The sequence below is a fragment of the Tenrec ecaudatus genome, chromosome 1 (genome assembly GCF_050624435.1).
Source record: "Tenrec ecaudatus isolate mTenEca1 chromosome 1, mTenEca1.hap1, whole genome shotgun sequence".
Lineage (NCBI taxonomy): Eukaryota > Metazoa > Chordata > Mammalia > Afrosoricida > Tenrecidae > Tenrec > Tenrec ecaudatus.
In genome coordinates this window covers 136,698,785-136,723,233 of record NC_134530.1, presented here as the reverse complement: position 1 = coordinate 136,723,233, position 24,449 = coordinate 136,698,785, and the positions used below count along the sequence as shown (strand labels likewise).

At 34.6% G+C, this 24,449-nt stretch overlaps 1 protein-coding gene across 2 annotated transcripts in view; it reads left to right on the top strand.

Moving 5' to 3' along the window:
* Positions 1-22,554, top strand: part of COL11A1 (collagen type XI alpha 1 chain) — a 251,063-nt gene extending 228,509 nt beyond the window's left edge. For both annotated transcript variants that reach the window (XM_075558829.1, XM_075558828.1), the window contains 10 exons: positions 6,855-6,908; positions 7,717-7,824; positions 8,337-8,390; positions 8,493-8,528; positions 8,627-8,680; positions 11,605-11,854; positions 15,196-15,308; positions 17,261-17,329; positions 20,010-20,243; positions 21,822-22,554. In XM_075558829.1, the coding sequence (XP_075414944.1) occupies positions 6,855-6,908; positions 7,717-7,824; positions 8,337-8,390; positions 8,493-8,528; positions 8,627-8,680; positions 11,605-11,854; positions 15,196-15,308; positions 17,261-17,329; positions 20,010-20,243; positions 21,822-21,968 (1,119 nt within the window). In that variant the 3' untranslated portion in view covers positions 21,969-22,554. The remainder of the gene's footprint in view (positions 1-6,854; positions 6,909-7,716; positions 7,825-8,336; positions 8,391-8,492; positions 8,529-8,626; positions 8,681-11,604; positions 11,855-15,195; positions 15,309-17,260; positions 17,330-20,009; positions 20,244-21,821) is intronic.
* Positions 22,555-24,449: the final 1,895 nt, after the last annotated feature.

Here is a 24,449-nt window from a genome sequence, read left to right as displayed (position 1 = left end):
TAAATGCAGATAGTGTTATATTCTCTCTCATTGGGTACTTGGTTAAGAAATTATTTGTGTCCAGATCATTGCTTGATTTTGTTAGGTACCCTATACAGGTTTATTAAATAAATTAATTAAATACTTACCAAACTTTTTGAAAAATAAATTAGTTTGTTTTGGTGGCAAAGTACCTAAAACTAACCTCTTTTATCCATGTGTACTGTCAGTAAACATCTTTGCAACTTAAAGCTAATGAAAGGGAACACGTACAGCTAACAAGGTACACACTGCAACAGAGTCAAGGGGGAGGAGCTAGCTATGTTAATAGGAGGTCTCTTCAATTCCGTCTTCTTTGGATTACAAACTTATATGAAAATTGTTTAAGAAGTAAATTGAGAGTGAATTGAAGATAAAGAGTGGGAGGCAAGGCTGATTAATGAAAGTGTTAAAACTAATAAGAGCTTTAATTAGTCTCTGAAATGTACCATGTGAAGAGATGTCTGTTCCATGATGTACTTTCCTTCATTCTAAGGATATTTTAACATCTACATCCAAGTATACCCAGGCCTCAGCTTGCTTATCACTAGAACTTTGCATCCACCTGCAGGTGTCTAGAAGCTAAAGAGAATTTTCTACTAACACTTTGCAGGGCATCCATAGTCACAGGACATCCCTTTCCCTCGAATCTTAAAGATAATTTAGCTATTCATTAAACACAACTCTCCTCATTATTCCATACTAGCAACTAGTAATTCAAATAGGACAATTGAATTCTGTCTCACAAAGCACCCATTACCCACCTATCTAATGATTTGATAAGACCTTCTGGAGAAGGAATGCCTATTCTTGTAATTGCTATCAACATTACAAAAGTTTACATGTAATATAGTATTTATTTCTTACTTTAAAAAATTTTATGGTTTTCATGATTAGAATACTGTACTTATACAATGGGCCTTCACATATTCTCTTCAGAAAGAAATATTCAATTATCTTTTAATTTCAGTTTTCCACCAACTTTTTCAAATCTATGCATATATGTAATCATCCATTTACATATTTAATTTATGGAACTGAATATTGATAAACAGTTCACATGAGACACAAAGTAAAACTAGTTACAATAATATAACTACGTAAAGTATTCAATTCAAATGTTTTCTCTGTTTTGAACAAATTTCAAGTAGGAATAAGATTTTTTTTAGGAGTAAGAAGAGTAACTAATTAAAAGTAGCTAAACTCTACCCACTGATGCAAAGATAAAAGAACATGATTTAATCATTTAAAAAATAAATATTGTCTGATGTTATATTTAATTGGTGTTTGTGTTAAAGCTTCTATTTTGCTTATATGTTTTATTTTATATCGTTTGTTACAATATAATCAAAAATATTCAGTGTTTATCTCTAGACAAGTTTCCTTTAGCATTATCATTCCTATCATTATTATTCCTTCATTTCAAAACCAACACATAAAATATCTGATAACATCTCATTTCAAACTATGGAAGACTGAATTGAGTTCAATAGAATATTAAAGTCTGTTTTTTTACAAGGTTTAGATGGTTAACATTGCATAATGATTAAACAACCAAGATTTAAACAGTAAAGCATTGATTTTTCACCAAATTAAATATTATTTTACAATTTTTCTTTCTAATAAAGCATAGTCCTACAATTGCTTTAAACCTTAATACATTGAGTTTTGAGATGCATATCAAAGCAAATCTTCTCTAAAATATAATACTGCAGGGAAATGTTTGCTTGTGTATTCTAGATGGCTTAGATGTATAATTCCTGTTTTCCTTTTCACTTTATTACTTATGAATTATGTATTCCCCTAGAGTGGTTCAATTTACAAAATCCTAAAGAAGAGAGAGAAAATACGTACACTGTCCTTGAATTAACAATTTTATATGCAGAGCTGATGCTATTGATCTATTTCAGGGTCAGAAGTTTATTTAAAACTGTTGTCAATATCATAATTTTACCAATTCATTTTTCCAGCTGATGAAAGTGATAAAAAGAGTAGTTTGGCAAATTCTTTCTTAAATATAGTTTAAAATTTCATAAGCTTTTATTAGCTTAGGGGAATTTATGCTCATTTCTTCCAACTCCTTCTTTGTACTACTGACATACAATTATAGAATGTGTTACAGATATAAATAAAATCTAGTAGTTTATATTTCTCATTTAGCCAGAGAATTAAAATTCCTAGTCTTTTCTCTTTTTTTCCATTTTAGCTTGTACTATTAAAATTGGCTCTAAAAAGCTGAGAGATATTGACTGAAGCATATCTAAACCTAACTGTAATAATAATTACTCTTGGTATTATGTGTCACTATTTATGCAGTGTTTTTATCTGTATCCTTTCATTCTCACAATGCTATGACAGTGTTCTTATTAGAACACGTCTATGGATAGACTCAGATAAAATAGATAATATATTCCAGATAACCCAACCAATGTGTGGTAGATGTGAGCCTGTGCGGGAAACAGAGATTGGAATATTGATGACCTGCCAGCAACATCCTATCAATTCTTTCATTTGCAGTAAAAATTCTGCCAAGCGTATCACATGTCAGAGAGAGGTGGAATACAAAATCAGAAGTTGAGAAAAAAAAAAGACCAATCTTAGCCTCATATTCTTAATCCATTATCTTTTATTTCATTTTCCACAACTTTTTTAAACACCTGTGTATATTTATTGTAAACAGACATTAAATTCTAATTTTAACCATCATTCTTAAATGGTCTGTGCTACTGGTATATTATTTTAAATGCAATTACCTTTTTGCTAGTTATTTCTTGCAATTTCTTTTCTTTCTTCTTTTAAAAATCATATCACTTGAACATGGAGTCTTTGGTACTTACTGTGCCAGTGGCCTTGAGAAAATATTTGTTTCATGCATATCATTTCAGAACAACTTCACATTTTATTACACATATGCTTTTGAGCAATATTCTTTTATCCTAATCGAATATTCATTTCTGATGAGAAAAAGAAATGTTAGAAATACTTTAAATTATAAAAGTAAAAACAATAGCCCAAAATATGTAACATTTTCATATAATATAAGCAACATTGTTCTACTGTTTAGAAGTGCCTATTGGCTTACCGGAGTTTGGACTTTGAACCAGTGCATGGACTGTCAAATGTTAGTTTACATCAGACCTGTGAACAGATTGCTAGAGATCAACATTAGGATTTCTGAGCCAGTTACTCTAGTTGTGGCCTGAGAAGCTGATTCCGCAGCATAAATATTTATTTGAAGAGAGGCCGATCCTCCTGATCTGAAACTACACTTCACAAAACACTAGCATATTATGTTAGTTTACAAGATGAAAATCTGGCATTGAAAACAAGCAATAATAATTTTTCACAAGACTTTTATTTTAAACTAACTGAGTGATTCATTTCTCATGTCCATATCCTGACTGAGGTAAGGCAAAGGGATATAATTTTATTTGTATAAAACAAAAACTAATTTGGTTTGGCTAAATTAAGAACTGATCGTTTTCTTCTTAATAAAAGACTGTCATTAGACATACTCACATTTAAAACTGTCCTTATGAAGCAGGTTTGAAAAATTCATGGGAAAATTCCATTATCCTAAACTTCTTTATTCCATAACTTTTTGAAGCACTTACTTCCAGTGGAAAATTTTTAATATATTTCTAATCGAGTGATGAATGGAAAATTTCCACTGATATTTTATATCAATGCTCTCAGGCTGTCAATTTTGTAGGTAACAAATTTACTCATGAAATAAATATATGTGATATTGCTCAAATACTCTTGCCACACAAGATTGGTGTACAACACTACTCGTATTGTTATGTGGTATTCATGATTTCAGTGAGAAGTAGACTCAAGAACTAAGGAATGGAAAAGACCCATCTATTCAATCTGACGTTTGAGAAATAAATATCATACTCTTAGGTTTCAGAAAGGAGTCCTGGTACAGTTGCTTTTGCATTGGGCTGCTAACCATAAGGTCACAACTTCAAATCCTTTATCCTTTCCATTCGAGACAGGCAAAACTATCTTCCCCCATGAAGATTAACAGTCTTGGAAACCCACACAGACACGTCTACTGTCTAGGGTCCCTCTAAGTCAGCATCAACTCTATGGTAGTCAGTTAGTTTGCATTTAAGAAAATGGAACTTCGCTGGTTAGCTTAGTTGCAGTATTTTGAAAAAGAGTGTGACCCAATCCCAGGTCTGTACTATTCTGAAGTTACATGCTTCATATTACACTGCACTGCTTGCATCAGATACAGTGTCTTAATATTTGCAATTCACACATACTGTGTCTGGGAATCTAACCAGAAGTTTGGAATTTTGAAACCACCCAGTAAGTAGCCCTGTGGACAAAGGAGCCAGCACTGTCCTCCATAACGATTACAGCCAAGACCATCTTAAAAGGCGTATCTGCCCTGTCACGACAGATCACTGTGAATCTGAACCAATGGCATAATAACAACAGCCTTATAGAAAATAAAAACTAAAATAATTTGCTTTCTAAGTGCTATGTTCAAAATTAGAGTTGAAATTGTAAATTAAGTCATTTAATCTGATCAAAAGAATTCAAACTCATAAAGAAACCAAATGATTATTTTGCTTTTGTTGTTCAGTGCCTTGTTGTGGGCAGTTGTGATCTACATTTCCTAGAATTGTCATGACCCGGATTTCCAGAGCCAAATACGACTTGCCCATCATCTGTGGGTGTCAATTACACTTCCTGCCACAGTATTTGTTGCATTTGTGGATTCCTTTTTGGTCATTTCAGAGCAGAAATCTTACTTGTGGTGTCTTTTGTGATGATTTTGAGGTGAAGGATACCATTTATAGATGAAAACATTTATTTTAAAATTATTCATCTGAATAATTTCTGAATAACTTCCTCTAAATATTTGATAATGTATGTAATGGGACAGAACCAAGTTGGGTGCTAAATTAATTTAGTGACAATACAAATTAAAGTCAAAGGATAAATGTCTTGGCATTGAATTGTAAAATAAGAGGTAAACAAAGTATACCTTAGTCATGGAAAAAGTAAATTTTCTTATTATTAAATGTAAAAATAATTTAGAGCAGAAACCCAGTTCATGAACTGTGGGTAAAAATACCACTTAGGTAATTTCAGTAAGAAAAAGTTCACATTTCCAGATATCACAAGTTTCCTTAACAGCCAAAATGATCAGTGTAAAACTCCAATCAGCACATGAGTGAACTCTACAAGTATTTAATGAATCAGAAAAGATTTAGGATGCATATTTTTGTAAAATTGCTAAGGAATTAAATGATAGTTTAATTTGTAAATGCATTTGATTTAATGGAAGAACCTTGGCCTAAGTCATAAGACTTTGGGTGTAGTCCTTGAAGTTTTTGTTGGCAAGCATTGTGATCTCACAAAGTTAATAAAAGTTATGAACTTCTGTTAGAAGGAAAGGTAAGAGTGTTCATTTGATCATTTCCAAAGCCAATCAGTAGATGGAAGTTGCTGGAAGTTTTTAGCAGGAGTAATTAATCTGATGCTCTTTGTGCTATTAACTAGAGACACGATCAGTATGTCTTCCCGACCCCTATGATAATCCTTGGTTTTTAAATGTTCAAAATCATTAAGATAAAGAAAAAAACAACAAATTCTAGCATAGATACATAAGGACAATCAAATGTATGTATGGGTTGTTGATGTCATTTCTGGCTTTAAAGGAGGAAACTTCATCTAAAGCTTTCAAGAATTTGGGTGTTTTTTCCCCCAAATCGCCTCTTTCCACAGCAAAAGGATGGATGCTCTCTTGGCCTTTCCGTTCTCTCTCTCTCTCTCTCTCTCTCTCTCTCTCTCTCTCTCTCTCTCTCTCTCTCTCTCTTTCTCTCCACACACTCATTGCAGATGCACACACACTCATTTGTTTGCCTTGTGGCTTTTTTAAAGTAATCTTTGTGATTTCTAAGTATCATTTGATTTTTTTCTAAAAGTGTAATAATCAAATGGTAACATAATTTTGGGTTTGGAACCAGAAATCTGACTTGAATTCCAGATTTCAATGGCAAATTCAGTGACACAACTTCTCATTCATTTGAATTCTTGTGCTTTAAGAAAATGTAAAGTTTTACTAAAACAATTTTGTAATCTATAAGGTATTTATAAAGGTAAGATGTAACTGTGGTTAGCATATATTCTTAGGATATATCTCTTTCCACAAATAATCACAAAAGATGTCCCTTTTCCAGTGTGCAATAAATAAGAATTTCGTGCACATTTTGAAAGCTGATGTAGGCTAACAGAATGCAAAATCCTAGTTTTAAATAGAAATATATGGAGTTTTATTATTCTATAGAATATTAAGCAATATTTCTTTGATATATAATTTTTATGTATATGCAAGGGTATAGTTTAGAAAATATTTGTGTAAAATGAATGTATAATTTCCAAAGATTAGTTGTCTATCAAATGTTAATAAAGGTTTATTTTAAGATTCTTTAATAAAAAGGCTGTCACCCTTTAAATGGAGCTCAGAACAGAAATTAACTTGAAGTATAGTTGGGAAATTCTTTTCTTCTAAAATTAGTGTAACTAAAACACTCTTTTTAATTGAACAGTCATAAAAAGCATGCCCATCTCTACTGTAATATTTATTTAATCCTATTAATCGGTGTTATGATTACAGATGAAACCACACAATTTAAGCATATACATTTAATTTGAATCCTGAAACAATGTAATAGTAATATTATTAACTATTTTAACTCTATCTTATTTCTAAAGTCAGACCAACATCAGTGAATGATAACATGATTCTTTAAATCATACCTATATTGCTTTATACTATACTTATGATATGTTTATTTTTTCTCATAATATAGGGACCTCCTGGTTTACCTGGTCTCAAAGGAGATCCTGGATCCAAGGGGGAGAAGGTAAGAAAGAAAAAAAGAACGATGTATGTTATGAGATTTCTGATACTCATAGAGCAAATTTATCCCTTTGACATTCTGACTATCGAAAAAATATCTGCTAAACTCAGCCTCTCAGATTTATTTAGAAAAGGGAAAAGAAGCAAAATAATAGCAAAAAGTGGACCAAAATTTAAAGGGTTTTACTGAAATTGCTGTTCAGAAAATAAACACATGAAATAATAATCTGTTTTATGTTTTTAAACATTAAAGATTATAAAAAATAATCAGAAAAATACATAGTAAGATAGTTTTCTAAAATGAATGCTGAGATCTTCAAGCTAAAGAAAATGAACTATATTTCAGAATGACATTAATGCTGGTAGGATTATTTTTAAGCCTACAAATTATCTTTAAATATTGGAAAAGCTCTGAAAAATAAGTAATTGTATATAAAATGATATGGTTATTAAAGTTATTATTTGGGGAATTTGTTGTTGTTATTGTTGCTAATATTACATATAATCCTTCTTGGTCTATTAGTTGAAGGTATTTGCTTTATGTAAAGGAAGCATTAAAGATACTTTAGAAAGTATTTCATTTCATACTATGTCCTCCGGTTCATAAGACCTCACTTAATGTAATTCTTAAATAATCTTGTTATGTGAGGGACAGTAAAATCTTAGTTGAAAAGGTTGTTTTAAACTTTGTAAATCCACATTTCAAGTCTTCATACTTTTAGAATTTAATATGAAAATATTTTGTGATGAGAAAGTAATGAGAGAGTTGTATTTTACATATTATTAAAATTGTTTTTCCTTTTCTTCAAAAGGGCCATCCTGGTTTAATTGGCCTAATTGGCCCTCCAGGAGAACAAGGTGAAAAAGGTGACAGAGGGCTCCCAGGGACTCAAGGAACGCCTGGCGCAAAGGGAGATGGGGTGAATAAAGTCTCCGTGGTGTCCTTCTTCCTTTCTAATGCTTGCTTGTCCCTTCTCTCTCTCTATCACAGCCCTGCACAGATACCTTTAAGCATGGAAAAGCATAACTTCTTTATTCAAATCTCCTTAAGCACAACTCTACTGAAATTTTCAAAATTCAGATTTGATTTAACCTCAAAGCAAATAATTAAATATATATTTAGGTTAGAAATAATAAATTATTGTTTGATAATTAATTATACAAACATTTAATAAATACTAACTCTATGAAAATTATAATTAAGAGAACTATAGGGTTACAAAAATATATAAAATGAACTTTTTCTGGATAGTAAGGCAAAGGTAATCAAACTTTCAGTTATTTTGGAAATATTATTTCTAAGAGATGCAGTGGAAATGCTTTAGGCTATTTTAAGTATTTTTAATTCTCTGAACTTCACCGTGTTTTGTTATTTTATAGAACAGTGAAGAAGTTTTTAAGATCTTTAATCATAATTGTATTTTCTCTGTAGGGAATCCCTGGTCCTGCTGGTCCCTTAGGCCCACCTGGACCTCCTGGCTTACCTGTAAGTACAAGAGAAAATCTAAGGTGGAATTCATTTCTAAATATTCTAATCGACACCAATTCCATTCATTTTTATCTCCACTCTGGCCTTTCCATTTTCTAGGGCCCACAAGGTCCAAAGGGTAACAAAGGCTCTACTGTAAGTACTCGACTCTTTGATGTTTTCCTTTGTCCAAACTTAGTCAGTGTCTTAGTCATGATTTTTGGCCTGTTCATGTCTCTTTCTCTTTCTAACAGGGCCCTGCTGGCCAGAAGGGAGATGGTGGTGTGCCAGGGCCTCCGGGACCTCCAGTAAGTGCATGTTAATGAATAATCCAAGCCTACTAAGAATCAGAGTTTATACTCAAACCAAAACCCACAGTGTTAGTCTGGGTAGACCAGAGAAACAAATCCATGAATACACATATGTGTATAAGAAAGAGATTTATATATAAGAGCAATTGAACATTGAAAAAACATCCCAGTCCAGTCAAGATCAAGTCCATGAGTCAGATATTAGCACAGATGTCCGATGCCAATCTCTAAAGTCCTCTTCAGACTCACAAAATACATGTGATGACGCTGAATGGAGAATATCACAGGCCAGTGTGTAGAAAGTCTATGGATCAAGTGTCACTGGAAACATCTCAGTGCTGGCAGAGGTCTCTGCATCAGAGTGGGTCCATGTGTCTTGTCAGCTGCTATGTCTTCCAGGGTGTGAGCAGTGTCTCCAAAGAGGAAGTAACAGATTTCCCAGAATTCTCAGGAGAAAGTCATGCCCAAAGAGAAGCCTCACTGGCTATGATCAGATTGACAAACTAGACTCCACCCCATACACTCTTAATCCTCAAATTGACAAATGGTTATATATCTACCACACCACCCTACTCCCATCTAATAGATTCTGACCCATAGCCTTCCTTTAGCACAGAGTGAAACTACTGCCTTGGATTTATAAATCTGTAAATCTTTAGGAAAGGAACTGTCACATTTTGTTCCTGAAAGGTGACTGGTCATTCTAACTGCTGACCTTGTTCCACCAGGTACACTACCTAAGTTTATAGTGTAGAGCAAAAGTGCACAATCAAAGGTGCTTATTTGGTAGAAAATAGTGACTCTGTGCCAAGACTTGCCTTTAATTGGTTTCACTACTTTAAATAAAAGATGCATTAATTATACATGTATAATAATAGAGCACTTACTATTTTTAAGATATTAATTTTTATGTCTCAATGAAATGAACTGATTATATGACACAATGATATATTTATATCTGCCACTAGGAATAAAGACAGAATTTCAGATGCATGGTATTTTATCCCAGAGAATATCACAATGATAGTAAAAGCAATAATTGGTACTATCTATTAATACTTCTATTGATCAGGCATTATTGATTGGATAACTGCAATGTCATAGCAAAAAATGCAGATCTATATGAAAAGAAATTTTAGTCTAGTTCTTTGCTCTTAAGTGCTTCTAACTATAGGGTTTTGTTATTTTAATGAGTTACATCTCACTAAGTTTGCATTGTTTAAGTTTATTAAAATGTAAAGATTAAAGCGCTTAGTATTTGAAACAATCTATTGTTTTATAAAATAATTAGTATCATGTATAGTAAAAAACTCAATGACTATGAACCATTAAATGCTTATTTGCCAGTCTGAGACTTGAAGAACTAGGTGTTGAGAGAGGGAATGTAAGTGTATGTAAATGAGGATTAACCAATAAATATCAAAGTGACATATATAACATATGCTTATATAAATCAATCTTGTATCACTAGTGAAGATAGCCAGAAGTCCATTGTTATTATTCATCCCAACGCATGGTGTTGTATCAAAGTTGAATTTTGCTCTGTTTTTTAAAAAAATCATTTTACTGGGGGCTCATACAATTCTATTCACAATCCATACATACATCCATTGTGTCAAGCACATTTGTACATTGTTGCCATCATAATTCTCAAAACATTTGCCTTCTACTTGAGCCCTTAATATCAGATCCTCATTGTTCCCCTCCCTCTCCACTCCCACCTCCATTATGAACCCTTCATAATTCATAAATTATTATTTTGTCATGTTACACTGTCTGACGTCTCCCTCACCCACTACTCTGCTGTCCATCCCCCAGGGAGGAGGTTATATGTAGATTCTTGTAATCGGTTCCCCCTTTCCACCCCACATTCCTTCCACCCTCCAGGCATCGCCACTCTCACCACCGGTCCTGAAGGGGTTGTCTGTCCTGGATTCCCTGTTTCCAGTTGCTACCTATCCCAATGTACATCCTCTGGTCTAGCCATTTTGGCAGCTAGAATTGGGATCATGATGGTGGCAAGGAAGCATTTAAGAACTAAAGGAAAGTTGTATGTTTCATCATTGATACCCTGCACCCTGTCTGGTTCATCTCCTCCCCTCAACCCTTCAGTAAGGGGTGTCCAGATGCCTACAGATGTGCTTTGAGTCTCCACTTTGCTCTCACCCTCATTTACAATGATATGATTTTTTGTTCTTTGATGCTTGATACCTGATCCCTTTGACAGGTTAGTTTTGTAGTATATTTCCAAAACTTTCTTTTTGGGTATATCTGAAGGGACTCAAACTGAAATCCATTTGGTTGGCGGATGAATATAACTTTTTGAGGGGCACTTCAAAAAAGTTCATGGAAAATATGTGTGATTCCTTGGTTTTTTTTTTTTCAATGAGGTTTTTAAAGCCTCGTTGTCCATTCACCATTATCACTATAAGGAAAGGACTAGTGTTAGTTTTTTTTAAGCGACTAAAATGGAAAAACAAAATAAAAATTATATGTAGGTGTAGGTTTATATATAAACACATGATTTGCATGTACATATCTAAAGAATGAGTCTTGAGGACACATTGGTTAAGGTGGTTGGTTGCTATCGTTAAAGTTCGCAGTTTGAACTCACCAAATGCTCTAGAGGAGAAAGATGGGGTGGCCTCCTCCTCTGAAACCTTCCAGCTCCAAACCTTCCAACTCTTTGGAGCAGTTGGACTTTGACCTGTGGAGCCCAGGAGACAGATTTGATTTCAAAGCAATTGGTTTGTTTTTATATACAAAAATATATATTGCACAATTATTCTGTAGCAATTAAGGAAAAAATTAAATGGCCAAACCAATGATTATTTCTCATAATAGTGGGGTAACCTTTGCCCACTAAGATCAGCAGAATTTTTACTTCAGACACATGTTCTCACAGATTATCTTTTTCACAGGGTCCACCTGGTGAAGTCATTCAACCATTACCTATCCTGTCACCTAAAAAAACAAGAAGGCATACTGACAGCATGCAAGCAGATGCAGGTGACAACATTCTTGATTATTCGGATGGAATGGAGGAAATATTCGGTTCCCTCAATTCTTTGAAACAAGACATTGAGCATATGAAGTTTCCAATGGGGACGCAAACCAATCCAGCCCGGACGTGCAAAGACCTGCAACTCAGCCATCCTGACTTCCCAGACGGTACGTTAATAATACATGGCGAGCACAGGCACCAATGAGCCTTGTCAGCCCATTCATCCTAGTTAAATGTTTAATACAGTCCCCAAACAAAACTAAAGCAATGGTAATTAGTTCCGGCCAAGGAGACTCAAGACAGGCAATTTATGCTGTGTGCAATTCAAACTCTGGGTTGTAAAATCTTATCTGAATGTCAGATTTCATTACATTATGCCAAGATTATTTTTGATTAACTACAGTTAACACAAATATAGCTTGCATGGTAATAAATATAAGCATGAACTTTGAGTATTAGCACATGTGATTATTACCCTCTAACTCACTGTGATTCAGTTGGTGCCTATTCATAGCGACCCTCCATGACAGGGTAGTACTCCCCCTGTGAGGCTCCAAGACTGTCACTTTTTATGGGAGTAAGATCTCCATCTTTCTCCTCTATTACCCTACACTTATCATTTGTATCCTAAATTGTTTTAAGCTGGAATCAGAAAAATTGATAGTGTTTGCCTTTTAGTTTTAACGGTAATTTGGTGAGCAGAATATTTTAAAATTGGGACAAAAAGATATTATTGATAGACAGCTGAGAACATTTTACTTAGTAACAATTGGATTAATTTATTGAAGGGTTACTATTTGACAACAAGGAATGGTGTGACAATAAAGGGTGACATAGTGGCTAAGTGTTGTCCTGCGAGGTGCAAGAGGAGCAATTGAAAACTACCGGTGCACCATGGCAGAAGGACAGGACTGTCCATTCTCAGACAGTTATAGCTTCAGAAACTCAGGGAAGCAATTCTGCTATGTCCTATTGGGAAGCTATTAGTTGATATCAACTCAATGGCAATGAGTTCTTTTATTTTTAATTACATTCCCGTTGTTCAGGGAAAGAAACCGTTTCAGCTATGCTGGTGGTTGACCCATTCATTTATGAATTACCAAAATACATATGTTTATCTAATTTATAATCTCTTCTTCATTAAGAATATTATATTTCACTGTCAAGGCATGGGATGTTATATAAATAACTGAGTGCAAAGACTAAAATTTAATACTTTTCAGAAACAGCACTCTAAGGAAAATATAAATTATTAAGAAACATTTATATATTGATATTTGGGTCATTACATATGCAATACATTTATTTGTAAAACAAAATGTTTAGTGTTTTATTAATTCACTATTTTAGGAAAATATAACTTTTAAGTAGCATTATATGGGAAGAAAAATTAGGTGAATTAGGTTGTATCTGTGGCAGACAATTTCTCATTTCCATAATGAATTTAGATATCCTTGATCATTTAGCAAATTCTTACTGGGTTATGTGACATTCCAAAGAGGATACCGAGACTCTTATAAGCCTATGTAATATGATTCCAAGATATTTTCCCTAGATGAGAAAAGGATTAAAAAACTAAAGTAAATGATTCTAGCATACGATTAAACTATGAAATAATATAATGAATTATGAACCTGATCACTCTATTGGGGGGGTGTGCATTATGAACTTTGGTAATTAATTTTGGTGTGGAGTGTAATTCTCAGTTGTTTGCCATATGATAACTAATTTCATTATATATGTCATAAATTAAAGAATCATTATAAGTATTACTTTCTTACTTAAGGAATTCTGGTTACACTTGGATAAACATTTGGCTCCTAACACCAAGGTTAGCTGTTCAAACCAAGTGGTTGTCGCATGGAAGAAAGAGGAGGCTAACGGCTTCTGTAAAGATGTATAGCTTTAGAAATATTTTATTTGATCTGTATGAGTTGGAATCGACTTGATGGCAGGGGAAGTTATTTGCTTTCTTGGGCTGAACCAAGTTAGTTTGGGTTTTGTTTGTTTGTTTGGTTTTGGTTTTTGATGCCTCAATGAGGGGAAGAAATAATGCCCTCAAGCTGCTGCTGCTCTAATTGTGGAGCGAAGAAAAAAAATTAATTAGTGAAAGGTGTTAATGGAAACATTTTATGATAGATATGGCAAAAGAACAGATGGAATCAGACGAATCAACTTTGAATAATAAAATGTTGATATTTGACATGATGATCTTGAATCTGCCCCTTAAAGAGATGGTCACCTTTGCTGAGAATCCAGAGGATATTCCAGGGAATTTTCAAAGCATTGAAAAAGGCAGAAACGTGTTATTTTCCAGCATTCCAAAGAATATGACCATGGAAGAACAGCAGACAGCACAAGAAGAATAGGTTGAAATGTGGCAAAAGGGAGCAATGAACAATCAGCTTGAATGGGAATCTGTTCAAGTGATCAGGAGAGGAGGAAGGAGTGACTTAGTGATGTGGATGCAGGGATAGGAGATGTATAACTTAGAGATGTTATACAAACGATACTGAACCACTAATAATGATCTTGGAGCAAATCATCTTGGAAGAAGTAGAGTCAGAATCCTACTTAGAACTGATGATGATGAGTCTCCCTCTAATCTAGTTTGGACACATTCTCAGAAGCGTACAGTCCCTGGAAAAGGAATCTCATGCAAGGTCAAGTAGAAAGTCAAAGCAAACAAGGAAGTCCTTCAATGATTTGGATGTAACATAGTGACTGTAACAAGGGTTGTAACAAGTGGTTGTAACACAATGATTTGGTTGTTACACAGTGGTTGTAACAAGGTGCACAAAATAGAACAGTAGTTCTGAGGAAAGCACTGGACATGCCTGGATTTGAAGAACTTGAAGAAAGCTGACAGCACAGAACAACAATAACAACAGCTACAAAAGCAAATTTACTACAAGACCTATAATTATAAACGAATGCAAAAGTATACTCCCAAACCAAATCAAACCCATTGCCATTGTATTAATTCTGACCCACAGCTACCCTCTTTAGATTTGGAAAGGCTGTAAATCTTTAGGGGAGCGCACAGTCTCATTTGCTTAAAATATAATAGATCTACCATTATTACAGATTAATAAATCGGGAATAAAATATACTGTTTCTTAAGATCAAATTACTTAAATAGTAGATAATGCATGGAAGATTTGAGGTCAAGTGCATCTGACACTATGTGCTGAAATGTATTACATGTAGATAATTAGAAGTTTAACATTTGAGAAGTTGACATTTAAGTTAACATCTAAAAGAAATAATCCTATTAGAATAAGAAGAGCAGCCAATCCACCAGAAAAAGAAAATAGTTTGAGTCAGACAAGATAAAGAATCACTTGTTAAATGTTCAAACACTCTCTAATGTCTATAAAATATTAAAAGAATTCATGTGGAACAATATCTATTAATAATCTTTTTCCCTCTGTTCTTGTTCAACAACTCAACCAGCACATTTCATTTTTGACGAATGGACTCATATACATTTGTTCTTACCTTTCAGGTGAATATTGGATTGATCCTAACCAAGGTTGTTCAGGAGATTCCTTCAAAGTTTACTGTAATTTCACATCTGGTGGGGAGACTTGCATTTATCCAGACAAAAAATCAGAGGGCGTAAGTACCAATCTGTTTGGGGGGTTACTGTTGACAGTTCCTGCCATGTTTTCGTAATATTGAACTAAACAGTAAAATTATACTGTCATATATTCATTTATTTGCTTTTCTTACAGGGTAATTAGAGTATTCATTTGCATAAGCATGAATAAGATACCAAAGTGATGGGCGTTAACAAATACTCTCCTCCTTTATTTACACCCAGATGTATTCTTCACACACCTGCTTGCTCTCTCACATTCTATATCTTTCTGACACAGCACAGTTTAATATCAGATCATCCAGCAGCTATAGTATTCTGCCATCCAATTACCACACGGTAGAATTTATAGCTATGTAATCTGCTCCAGTGATACAATTTATAAGGAATTAATCTTTTATGTTTAAGAATTTATGTTCAGACATATTTCCCTAATATTAACTATTTAAAGGGAATTCCTTGATTGCCTCACAGTAGTATAACTTTATAGCTAAATGTCACAGTGTTAAAAGGTTATATCTTTAATGCTACATACACGTCATTGATTTAAGAAAATAGTTTTCACTAGCATGTTTATATTCTGCAAACATTCAATAAATGAAGAATTTCATCCTCATTTGTATTCTTATAATAAAACTTGTTCTAAGTGAAATGCTGTGTGCATTCAGTCCCAGGAATGCCTGACGGCGAAGCACGATGCTTTCTGTGTGGCTGATCGAGGAGGAAAGCTGCGTGTGTGACTAGAGGGAGGTGGTAGGGCAGGTGGCAGACTTTCATCTCCCAACACAGTTTGATGTATGGAGAAGTATAGTGACTCGTGTCTATGGAAAATTGAAAATTACTTCCACTTACATGTATAACAAAAATGCCATAAAATACGCGCGGCGTGTGTGTGTGTGTGTGTGTGTGTGTGTGTGTGTGTGTGTGTGTGAAAGAGAGAGCGATACACACACCGAGAGAGAGGAGAGATGGGGGCGGGAGGCGACTTCAAAAAGTTTTTGGAAAAATCTCGTTTCATCATATTGTCCACAAACTTTTGAAGCCTTCCAAAAGTGGTCCAACTGTGGTTTCAGAAGGGCTTTGCTGCGTCAGGTCAACTCAGTGGGGAGAGGGCAGCTCAGAAGGCAATGCAGCATGTCTTTATGGGATTCCAAAGCAGGCGATTTTGACAGATTTCCTGGAAGGATACAAGACGATCACGGGAGCTCACTATGATGAGATTTTAAGAAAATGTGAAAACTGCATAGGTGAAAACAATGCGATGAAAGTTAATGCTGAGGAATTATTTTATGGCACAAAGTACCCCTGCTCACTCTGTGAGCATGTGTAGGCCTGCCCTACAAGAATTTTATTGGTACATTTTAACCCATATACCCTACAACCTTTAGACTTCTTTTGTTCCCATAACTCAAAGATCATTGGAAAAGAAATACAATCTAAGCCCCTGAAGTATGTGAAAAGAGTGCTGACTTTTTTTTCAGGGAACCGTTAATGAGAGAGAGACAACCACCTTCAAGTGTAAGGACCTAATGGCCGATGTGTGGAGAAACAGTAGCTTCCCATTTTGAATGTTTTGCTTAATGAGGTTTTGCAAAACAGTTTTATAGCAATTCTTTTTGATGTAACCTTATATAACAATAATATACGTATGCATGTATTTTTATATCAATAGTATAGGCATACACACACTCAAAGAGGATTCAAACATTGCATGGAAAAAATGAAATGAAAAGATAATGTTTTTTTTTCTCCATGAACTCTGGAAAACACACACACACACACACACATACAAACACATATGCACACAAAGAGACACATGACATTATGACAACATTTAGTATATGAAATAGGCATTCTTACGCTCCCATGTAGGAAGTACCATTGTACTGGAAGAAGTTTTGCTATTGTATTGCTGCATTTATGGTATTATTCCTGTTTTATCGTCTTTCTAATTTTCTGTTATTTGCAACAGGTCAGAATTTCATCGTGGCCGAAGGAGAAACCAGGAAGTTGGTTTAGTGAATTCAAGAGAGGAAAATTGGTATGTTATTTCCTCAGAAAGGAATTATTTATCTTCATTTTTATATGTGAGGCTCAAATGATAAACCTCTAGTTTCAAATTGTGCAAATCTAAATTATGCAAATCAGAATTCCATTTGGTCTCTAGTTTGCTCTATTTATATCTATTGAATAACTATTTTTATTATGATAGGAAATGGAATTATAAAACATTACAGAATTGTTACCATTTAGTATCTGACTCCATCTACTTTGTATTTTTTCTGCTTCATTTTAATTCACTTTTTTTTTCTCCTGTAAGGAGTTTTGGAAAGTGCCTTGTCTTTGTTGATTTTTATTTTGGAAATAGAATGGTTGGACTGGTCTTGTATTTATATAGAGCACCAGTTTACTTAGTTGTTCTCTATTGATTTTCCAGAAATATTTTAAGAACAGATGATAAAAATCAATGTCTTGTTCAAAACCTATTTTAAAAAATGTATTGGTTCAAAAAAATCTAAGTTGAATATGTGCAGATTGAAATGTTTCTCATTTCCTGTGGCAACTGTTCAATCATTTATATTACTTTAAAATAATTTTATTTCAATTGACAACCTTTGCACAATTATCATCTCTATGTGAACTTATCAATATGAATGAACAATTTTTAGCAAAGTGGTCCACTTTATTTCTCATTTTTAAGTTTGATCTTTAATTACATACGATTAAGTTGCATAATAAATATCCATGTGTCACTCCTGCCTGTGTATGAAAACCAAAAAACACCCAAATGGAACTGTGTGTGGTTTTCTTTTGTGTTTCAAAGTTCTGCTTTGCTTTCCTAGGAGTCCCATTTCTAAATCGACTGCTTCCTCCACCCTCACAAGGCCCGCGCTCAAGGTGTTCACATGAGTAAAATCGCTTAGAAGCCATAGCTCGGCGTTAACCTCCCTTAGACTGACTCACTCGATAACCTGCGTGACTTTCTTTTTCCTTTCTGAAGGTTGATGTTTCAGCTGACCCCTACCGTTTCCATCATGACTATTAAAATAATTTATCAAGATGATTGAGACAATATTGCATCAGTTCCAATTAAGATTACTTTCTTTCTATGGATGTAGAGCCATTATTTATTGAGTCAATAAATAGTCCCCATCGTTGTCTGCAGAATTATCTCGATGCTAATGACAAAATGATGAACAAACACATTATATCAGAGGCAGGAGAACAACCGATAGCCCTGCTGAACCTTGTTTGCTGTCAGATTGTGTTAAGGCTCATTCATTTAACTGACAGAGCAGAACTGCCACAAATTGTATCCTCCGCTGAAATTTTTGTAGGAGCGTCTTTCCAATTCTCTTTCCATTGGAATTGCTGGTTGTATTCAAACTACCAAGCTTTAGGTTAGCAGCCTAGAGCTTAACCATGGTGCCATCACGCTTTCTGGTGCTGAAAAGGAGAACAAAACGGCCTCTGCCCTTTGGGTCCCTGTGATCGTCTTCACGGCTCCCTGGTAGAGTGATGGCGCACATTGGACTGTTGGCTGCAAGATAAGCGGTTCAAAACCTCCAACGGCTCTACAGGACATAGCGGGGCCTCTACTCCCATACACAGTGACAGTCTTGGAAACCACAGGGCCAGCTGTAACCTGCTCTACAAGGTCGCGATGTGTTGGAATGGACTCCATGGCAGCGAGATTTCATCGTTGTTGTGGATACTGTAATAAATTACTTTCAACTGGGAGGCGTCCAACCGCTGAGATTTATTCATTTAGACTTCTAGAGGCCAGAGCCAGAAATCCAAAACCAGTCTCTCTAAAATGTGCTAACAAGCACATTCAGCTACTCCGTTAGAGAAAGGCAAGACTTTCTACTCTCCCAGAAGTTGCAGTGATGGAAACCCACACCCGGGGCAAAGCTATGCCATCCTGCCCTGCCGGGTGGCTAGGAGTCAGAGTTGACTCAATAGCAGTGAACATAACTGGCCCACGTGGCTCCTGGAGACTCTATGCTTTGTGTCTTCTAATTTCTGTCGGCTGCTGGTATTTCTCGGCTTGCAGCAGCACCCCTATAAGCTTACCCCATTTTTCATCGCTTCGTATGCTCTGCATATACTTGTTTTGTTTTCTACTGTCTGTCTCCATTTTCTCTCTGCATTTTTGTTGACAGGACAGTTAGTTAGATTTGCCAAGATCCTTTTCCTGAATAAGGTAACATTCTAGGATCCTAGGCATTGAAACCTAGACATATCTTTAAGGAGATCACTGTTCAGCCCAACCCACTAAAAACCCAAAAGGAAAAGTGCAGGCACACGTGAAAAGTGTAAGGCAGGCAGATACAAGTCATGCAGTTTTCCAAAAGGAGCGAACAGAAAGCAAACCGTGACAGCAAAGCCGCCAGTGAATTGCACTAAAATGCTTCAATTTTCATTAACCCCTCAAATTTGAAAAGATATGCAAATATAACGAACCATTATTTGGAAACAAAAGTTTTATTCCCCTCAATAAAGTGACTTTTTCAAAAATAAACAACACCTAAATACTCCACATAGAATATATTTCTAGCTGACTAAAAGCCATGCCCTTATCTGGCATGTACACGTTCCTTAAGTAGAAATAGCTCCGTCTATATGCATTTAGGATCACAGTTTGCTGTCAACAGTAGTATTCATGTTTTATATGCTAAAGGAGTGGAATAATCTTTAAATGCTTTTTTTATTCCCAGCTTTCTTATTTAGATGTTGAAGGAAATTCCATTAATATGGTGCAAATGACATTCCTGAAACTGCTGACTGCGACTGCCCGACAAAATTTCACCTACTACTGCCATCAGTCAGCAGCCTGGTATGATGTGTCATCTGGTGGGTATGACAAAGCACTTCGGTTCCTGGGGTCAAATGATGAGGAGCTGTCCTACGACAATAATGCCTACATCAAAGCGCTGTCTGACGGCTGTGCGGTGAGTACGACCTCTGCTTGTCCTCGCCTGTCACAGAGCAACTACTGCCCCAGTTCAATCTGAAACCAGATTTCTTTCAAGAAATATAAGCATATTGCTATTAGAATTTTCTTAACACAGAGAAATGCAAGTACTGAGTATTATAAACATCTAATTTTCTCTTCCATGCACACATACAAGGGCACGCACAGTAATCAGCTGATACACAAGATAGAAAAATAAATAAATCATTTCACTTTCAACTAGTCGATTCGGATTCAGAGAAACCTGGTGGAAGGCAGGGTGGCTTAGTGGACTATCGAGTGGGTTACTGATCACAAGGGTGGCAGTTCAAACTCACCAGCCTTTGGAGGGGAAAAGATGAGCCTTTCTCCTCATGCAAGGATTTCCAATCTCAGAAACCCCCAGGGAGAGTTCTGCTCTGTCCTAAAGGGTCCCTGTAAAACACACAATAGTCCCATTTGAAGCCATGACAAAAGATAATCTGGAATCATTGGATAATTTTATGGAATTCTTTCTGACATTTGAATGGCATTATACGTAGTTATTCATCTGAGTCGAGATGAACACAAAACAAACAACTAATACAGAACTCTACTCCAATCCCTCTTTGATCCATAGTGCTAATCAAATACATAAAAGAATCATTCCATCGCAGACAATCTTACTCTTATGTTTGGGGCTTGCTGATTCATACTATTATGCATCAGTTTTTGTGGTCTAACATAATTTTTATTCCTTGACTCGCTTCTCTTTTTTCCCCTCACATAAGGGAATTCCCTGTAACAAAATGCCCCATCACTGTAGTAAATGTCATTGAGTTGTTTCTAACTTAGGGAGACCCATGTGTCCAGGGACAGAGCCTGTTTTCAGGCTTGACCCCTAGGCAGCTGTGTGTGGGTGAGTTCACATTGCAATCGTTCAGCTAATAGATGAGCACCTATTTAGACCCGTCAGGGACTGTAGGTTGATCCACTGAATATCTTACACAGCTCAGTGCTTTAGCCAATTATTGAAGCTGAAAACAGCCATGGTTATAAATAAACTGATCCTTGCCCTGAACAAAAGGAGGCAAAATGACTATAAAAGGAGCAGGAGTTTGGGAGAGATTACCACTATAATGTATTAGTAAATACCATCACCATAATGAAGGCAATACATGGCAGAAATAGTTTGAGTTTGACCCAATGCACTAATTTTTATGCTGTGTTCAATTTTAATCATAATAAATAAACTACATTGTATCTAAAGAATAATTACAACGATAAGTTCAAATCATTTTATTTTCATATTAAATTGTATTTATATGCTCAATAGACTCTTCTCAAATATACCCAATAATGGAATATAATATTTAGAGAATTATCACAACATTTTAAACATGATTGAAAATTTAAGAGTATATGTAAATGTTGCAACAAGAGGAAGTTAAATACTAGATCTATAATGGCAAATATGTTGTCTTACTCTCTCGCCCTCATCTCTATATCTCCATTCAGAATATTAAGGGGGAAATGCCAAGTGTTAAAAGCATGTGAAGCGGTTTGGGTAACTTTTAATTTTTACTTATTTTTACAGTCCAGAAAAGGCTATGAAAAGACTGTCATTGAAATCAACACACCAAGAATTAATCAAGTACCTATCGTTGATGTAATGATTAATGACTTTGGTGATCAGAATCAGAAGTTTGGATTTGAAGTTGGTCCTGTTTGTTTTCTTGGCTGATATTAGAACAAATCATTCATAAAACCAACAGAAATGTACCTTGGTGTCACCAAACCATTACACACCACATGCAAGTTTTGAGTAAGGATGGTGTAGACAACAACTTACTACATATAAATGTACCATTTAGGAAGTTCTACTGTCCTCGTGGGGGCAGAACCACCTGGGAAAAGCTATGAAACTCATTAAGGTAGAAAATATTGTGGCTGAGATGGAAAATAAGGCTGCTTGATTCCCTAAGTTTTGTTTCTCCTTTTCTATTGGATTTCTTTGGTGCTGTCGGGGGGGAAAAAAGAAAAATATATATTCGTAAAAAAAATATGGTGCTCATTCTCATCCATCACGGATGTGCTTTAAAAAGTGTGTTTAATAAATTGTAATTATTTTATGTACAGTTCTATACTGTTATCTATGTGTCCAGTTCCAAAACTTGCACGTGTCTCTGAATTTCATCTGACTCTAATCTTATGACAGTGGCAGAACTATGATGGCAATAAATATATCTATTATGAAAAAATAAAGTTGCAATTTCTGATGACTCTAATTCCCTTTCTTCAATTAATAATAAAATGCCTTTGTATGTGTTGATGTTGAAGAGTTCACTTATTTGAAGTCGCCTCAAAAATCTCAGAGGGCAAAAATCTGGAAGACTTTTGGAAGCACACGCAGATCAACTCTTCTCAGCTGACAGTACTTTTTGATGAATTACAACCCAAAATGCCATACATTTTGATGCTTTCTTCAATGCTATACCTCAAACATTTTTTCATCAGAATCCAGCATTTCACAAGATAATTGTATATATAGAAAATAAGCAAGTTTATATTTTTGGACAAGAAAATGAGATGCTATCTTAATTAAGTGATTCCTCCATCACTCAAACAATCAGATCTACAATTTTTTTCTCTACGTTAACTCATCTCAGTTTGTTCAGTGTGTTTCTATGATGAAGATTATATTAAAGATTGAAACTAAACAGTTATTTATGAATTTGTGCAATGTTAGCTTTTTAATCAATCAACTTCTGGAATTTGACTCTAAGTTGCATAGACTAATAGTTTCACTATTACTTTATCCACCCAATAAATATTATTTCCTTCCTTTCAAAATAATTTCATATATTATTTGACATACCTAATTGCTAAATAACATCAGGGTTATCAACAGTGCTTGTCTTAAAAGCCATATTTAATCAAATCTATCAAAATATTTTTCCCATTAAAGTATTTTCTTTCAGGTAGCTGATGATAGGAGTAAAATTTTAAAATTACAAACTGAACTTTGTATCTATTTTAAGTAATATATGTAAGACTTGAAAATAACTGTGTTTTTTTATTTCTTATATAAAGTGTTAAATTAACAGATACTAGATTCCACTGGAACATTTTCAGCTGATAATTAATCATGGAGGATAATTCTTGTAATATTGACATTAAAAAGTGAAAAATTGTCATTCATAACTTCTTCTATTTTCAAAATCAAATTTGTAAATATCCTCCCAAGGGAGGATATGTGAATCGTATAATAAACTCAAGACTTGTCTCCCTGGATTGGTCATGCTCTTTCTTACATCAGTTCCAAACTGTTCTCTCTAGCCTTTGTATTCTGTTTCTGGACACTCCAGAATAGGTTTACACATTTTTGTGTAAGCATACTAACCTTTAGAGATGAATAGTTATTTTATGTAATATAATAAATATCACATGGTAATGTTACCTCTACAAAATAAAATTATATGTCTAAATTTTCAGAGGATTATTTCTATAATGAAAACATTTCACAAGGTCTCAAATATATGTTCTATGTTTTCTCCATTAAATATGTTCCTAGAACTTGCCTTTTGTATTGCAGTCTCTGAATCATACATTACATACTACATAGAGAGATTATCTAAGCCCAATAGTTTACATCAATATCTTACCTTGAATCAAGGGAGCAGTGTTATATGGAAATTTAAAAAACATTTTTGTTGCCAGTTATTTGGAAATAAATCCTTAATTGGCCAGTCCTTTTGTATTCTTTTTATGTAATACTATGGGCATGGTATTCAGCATAACATATTATTTTTCTCATTCCCTTAAAATTGATTTAACTTGGACAAAAAACAACCAAGTGGAATGGAAAAATCACTGCAGGAGACTTTAACCTCCTGTCCCACACATATTCATGTTATTCATGTGTAAAATATGGAAAATAATACAGACCTTCCAAGATCCTTGGCCTGAAGTTACAAAATTTTAAATATACATAACATATGAATACAAAATAAATACAGATATTCCTATCAAAATGAAAACACTACAAAATTGTTTAATAAATAATATCCAAAATATTATTAAAAATTTAAAGAGGGAAATAATTGAATTAGCTAAATTTCTGAAACTCCTCTCTGATACTTCAGTCTCCTCTCTGATGTTTCCATCATTGTTACCGATGGGTGTGACAAAATTTAGGTAAAGATTTACTACATTTCTTTTCTAC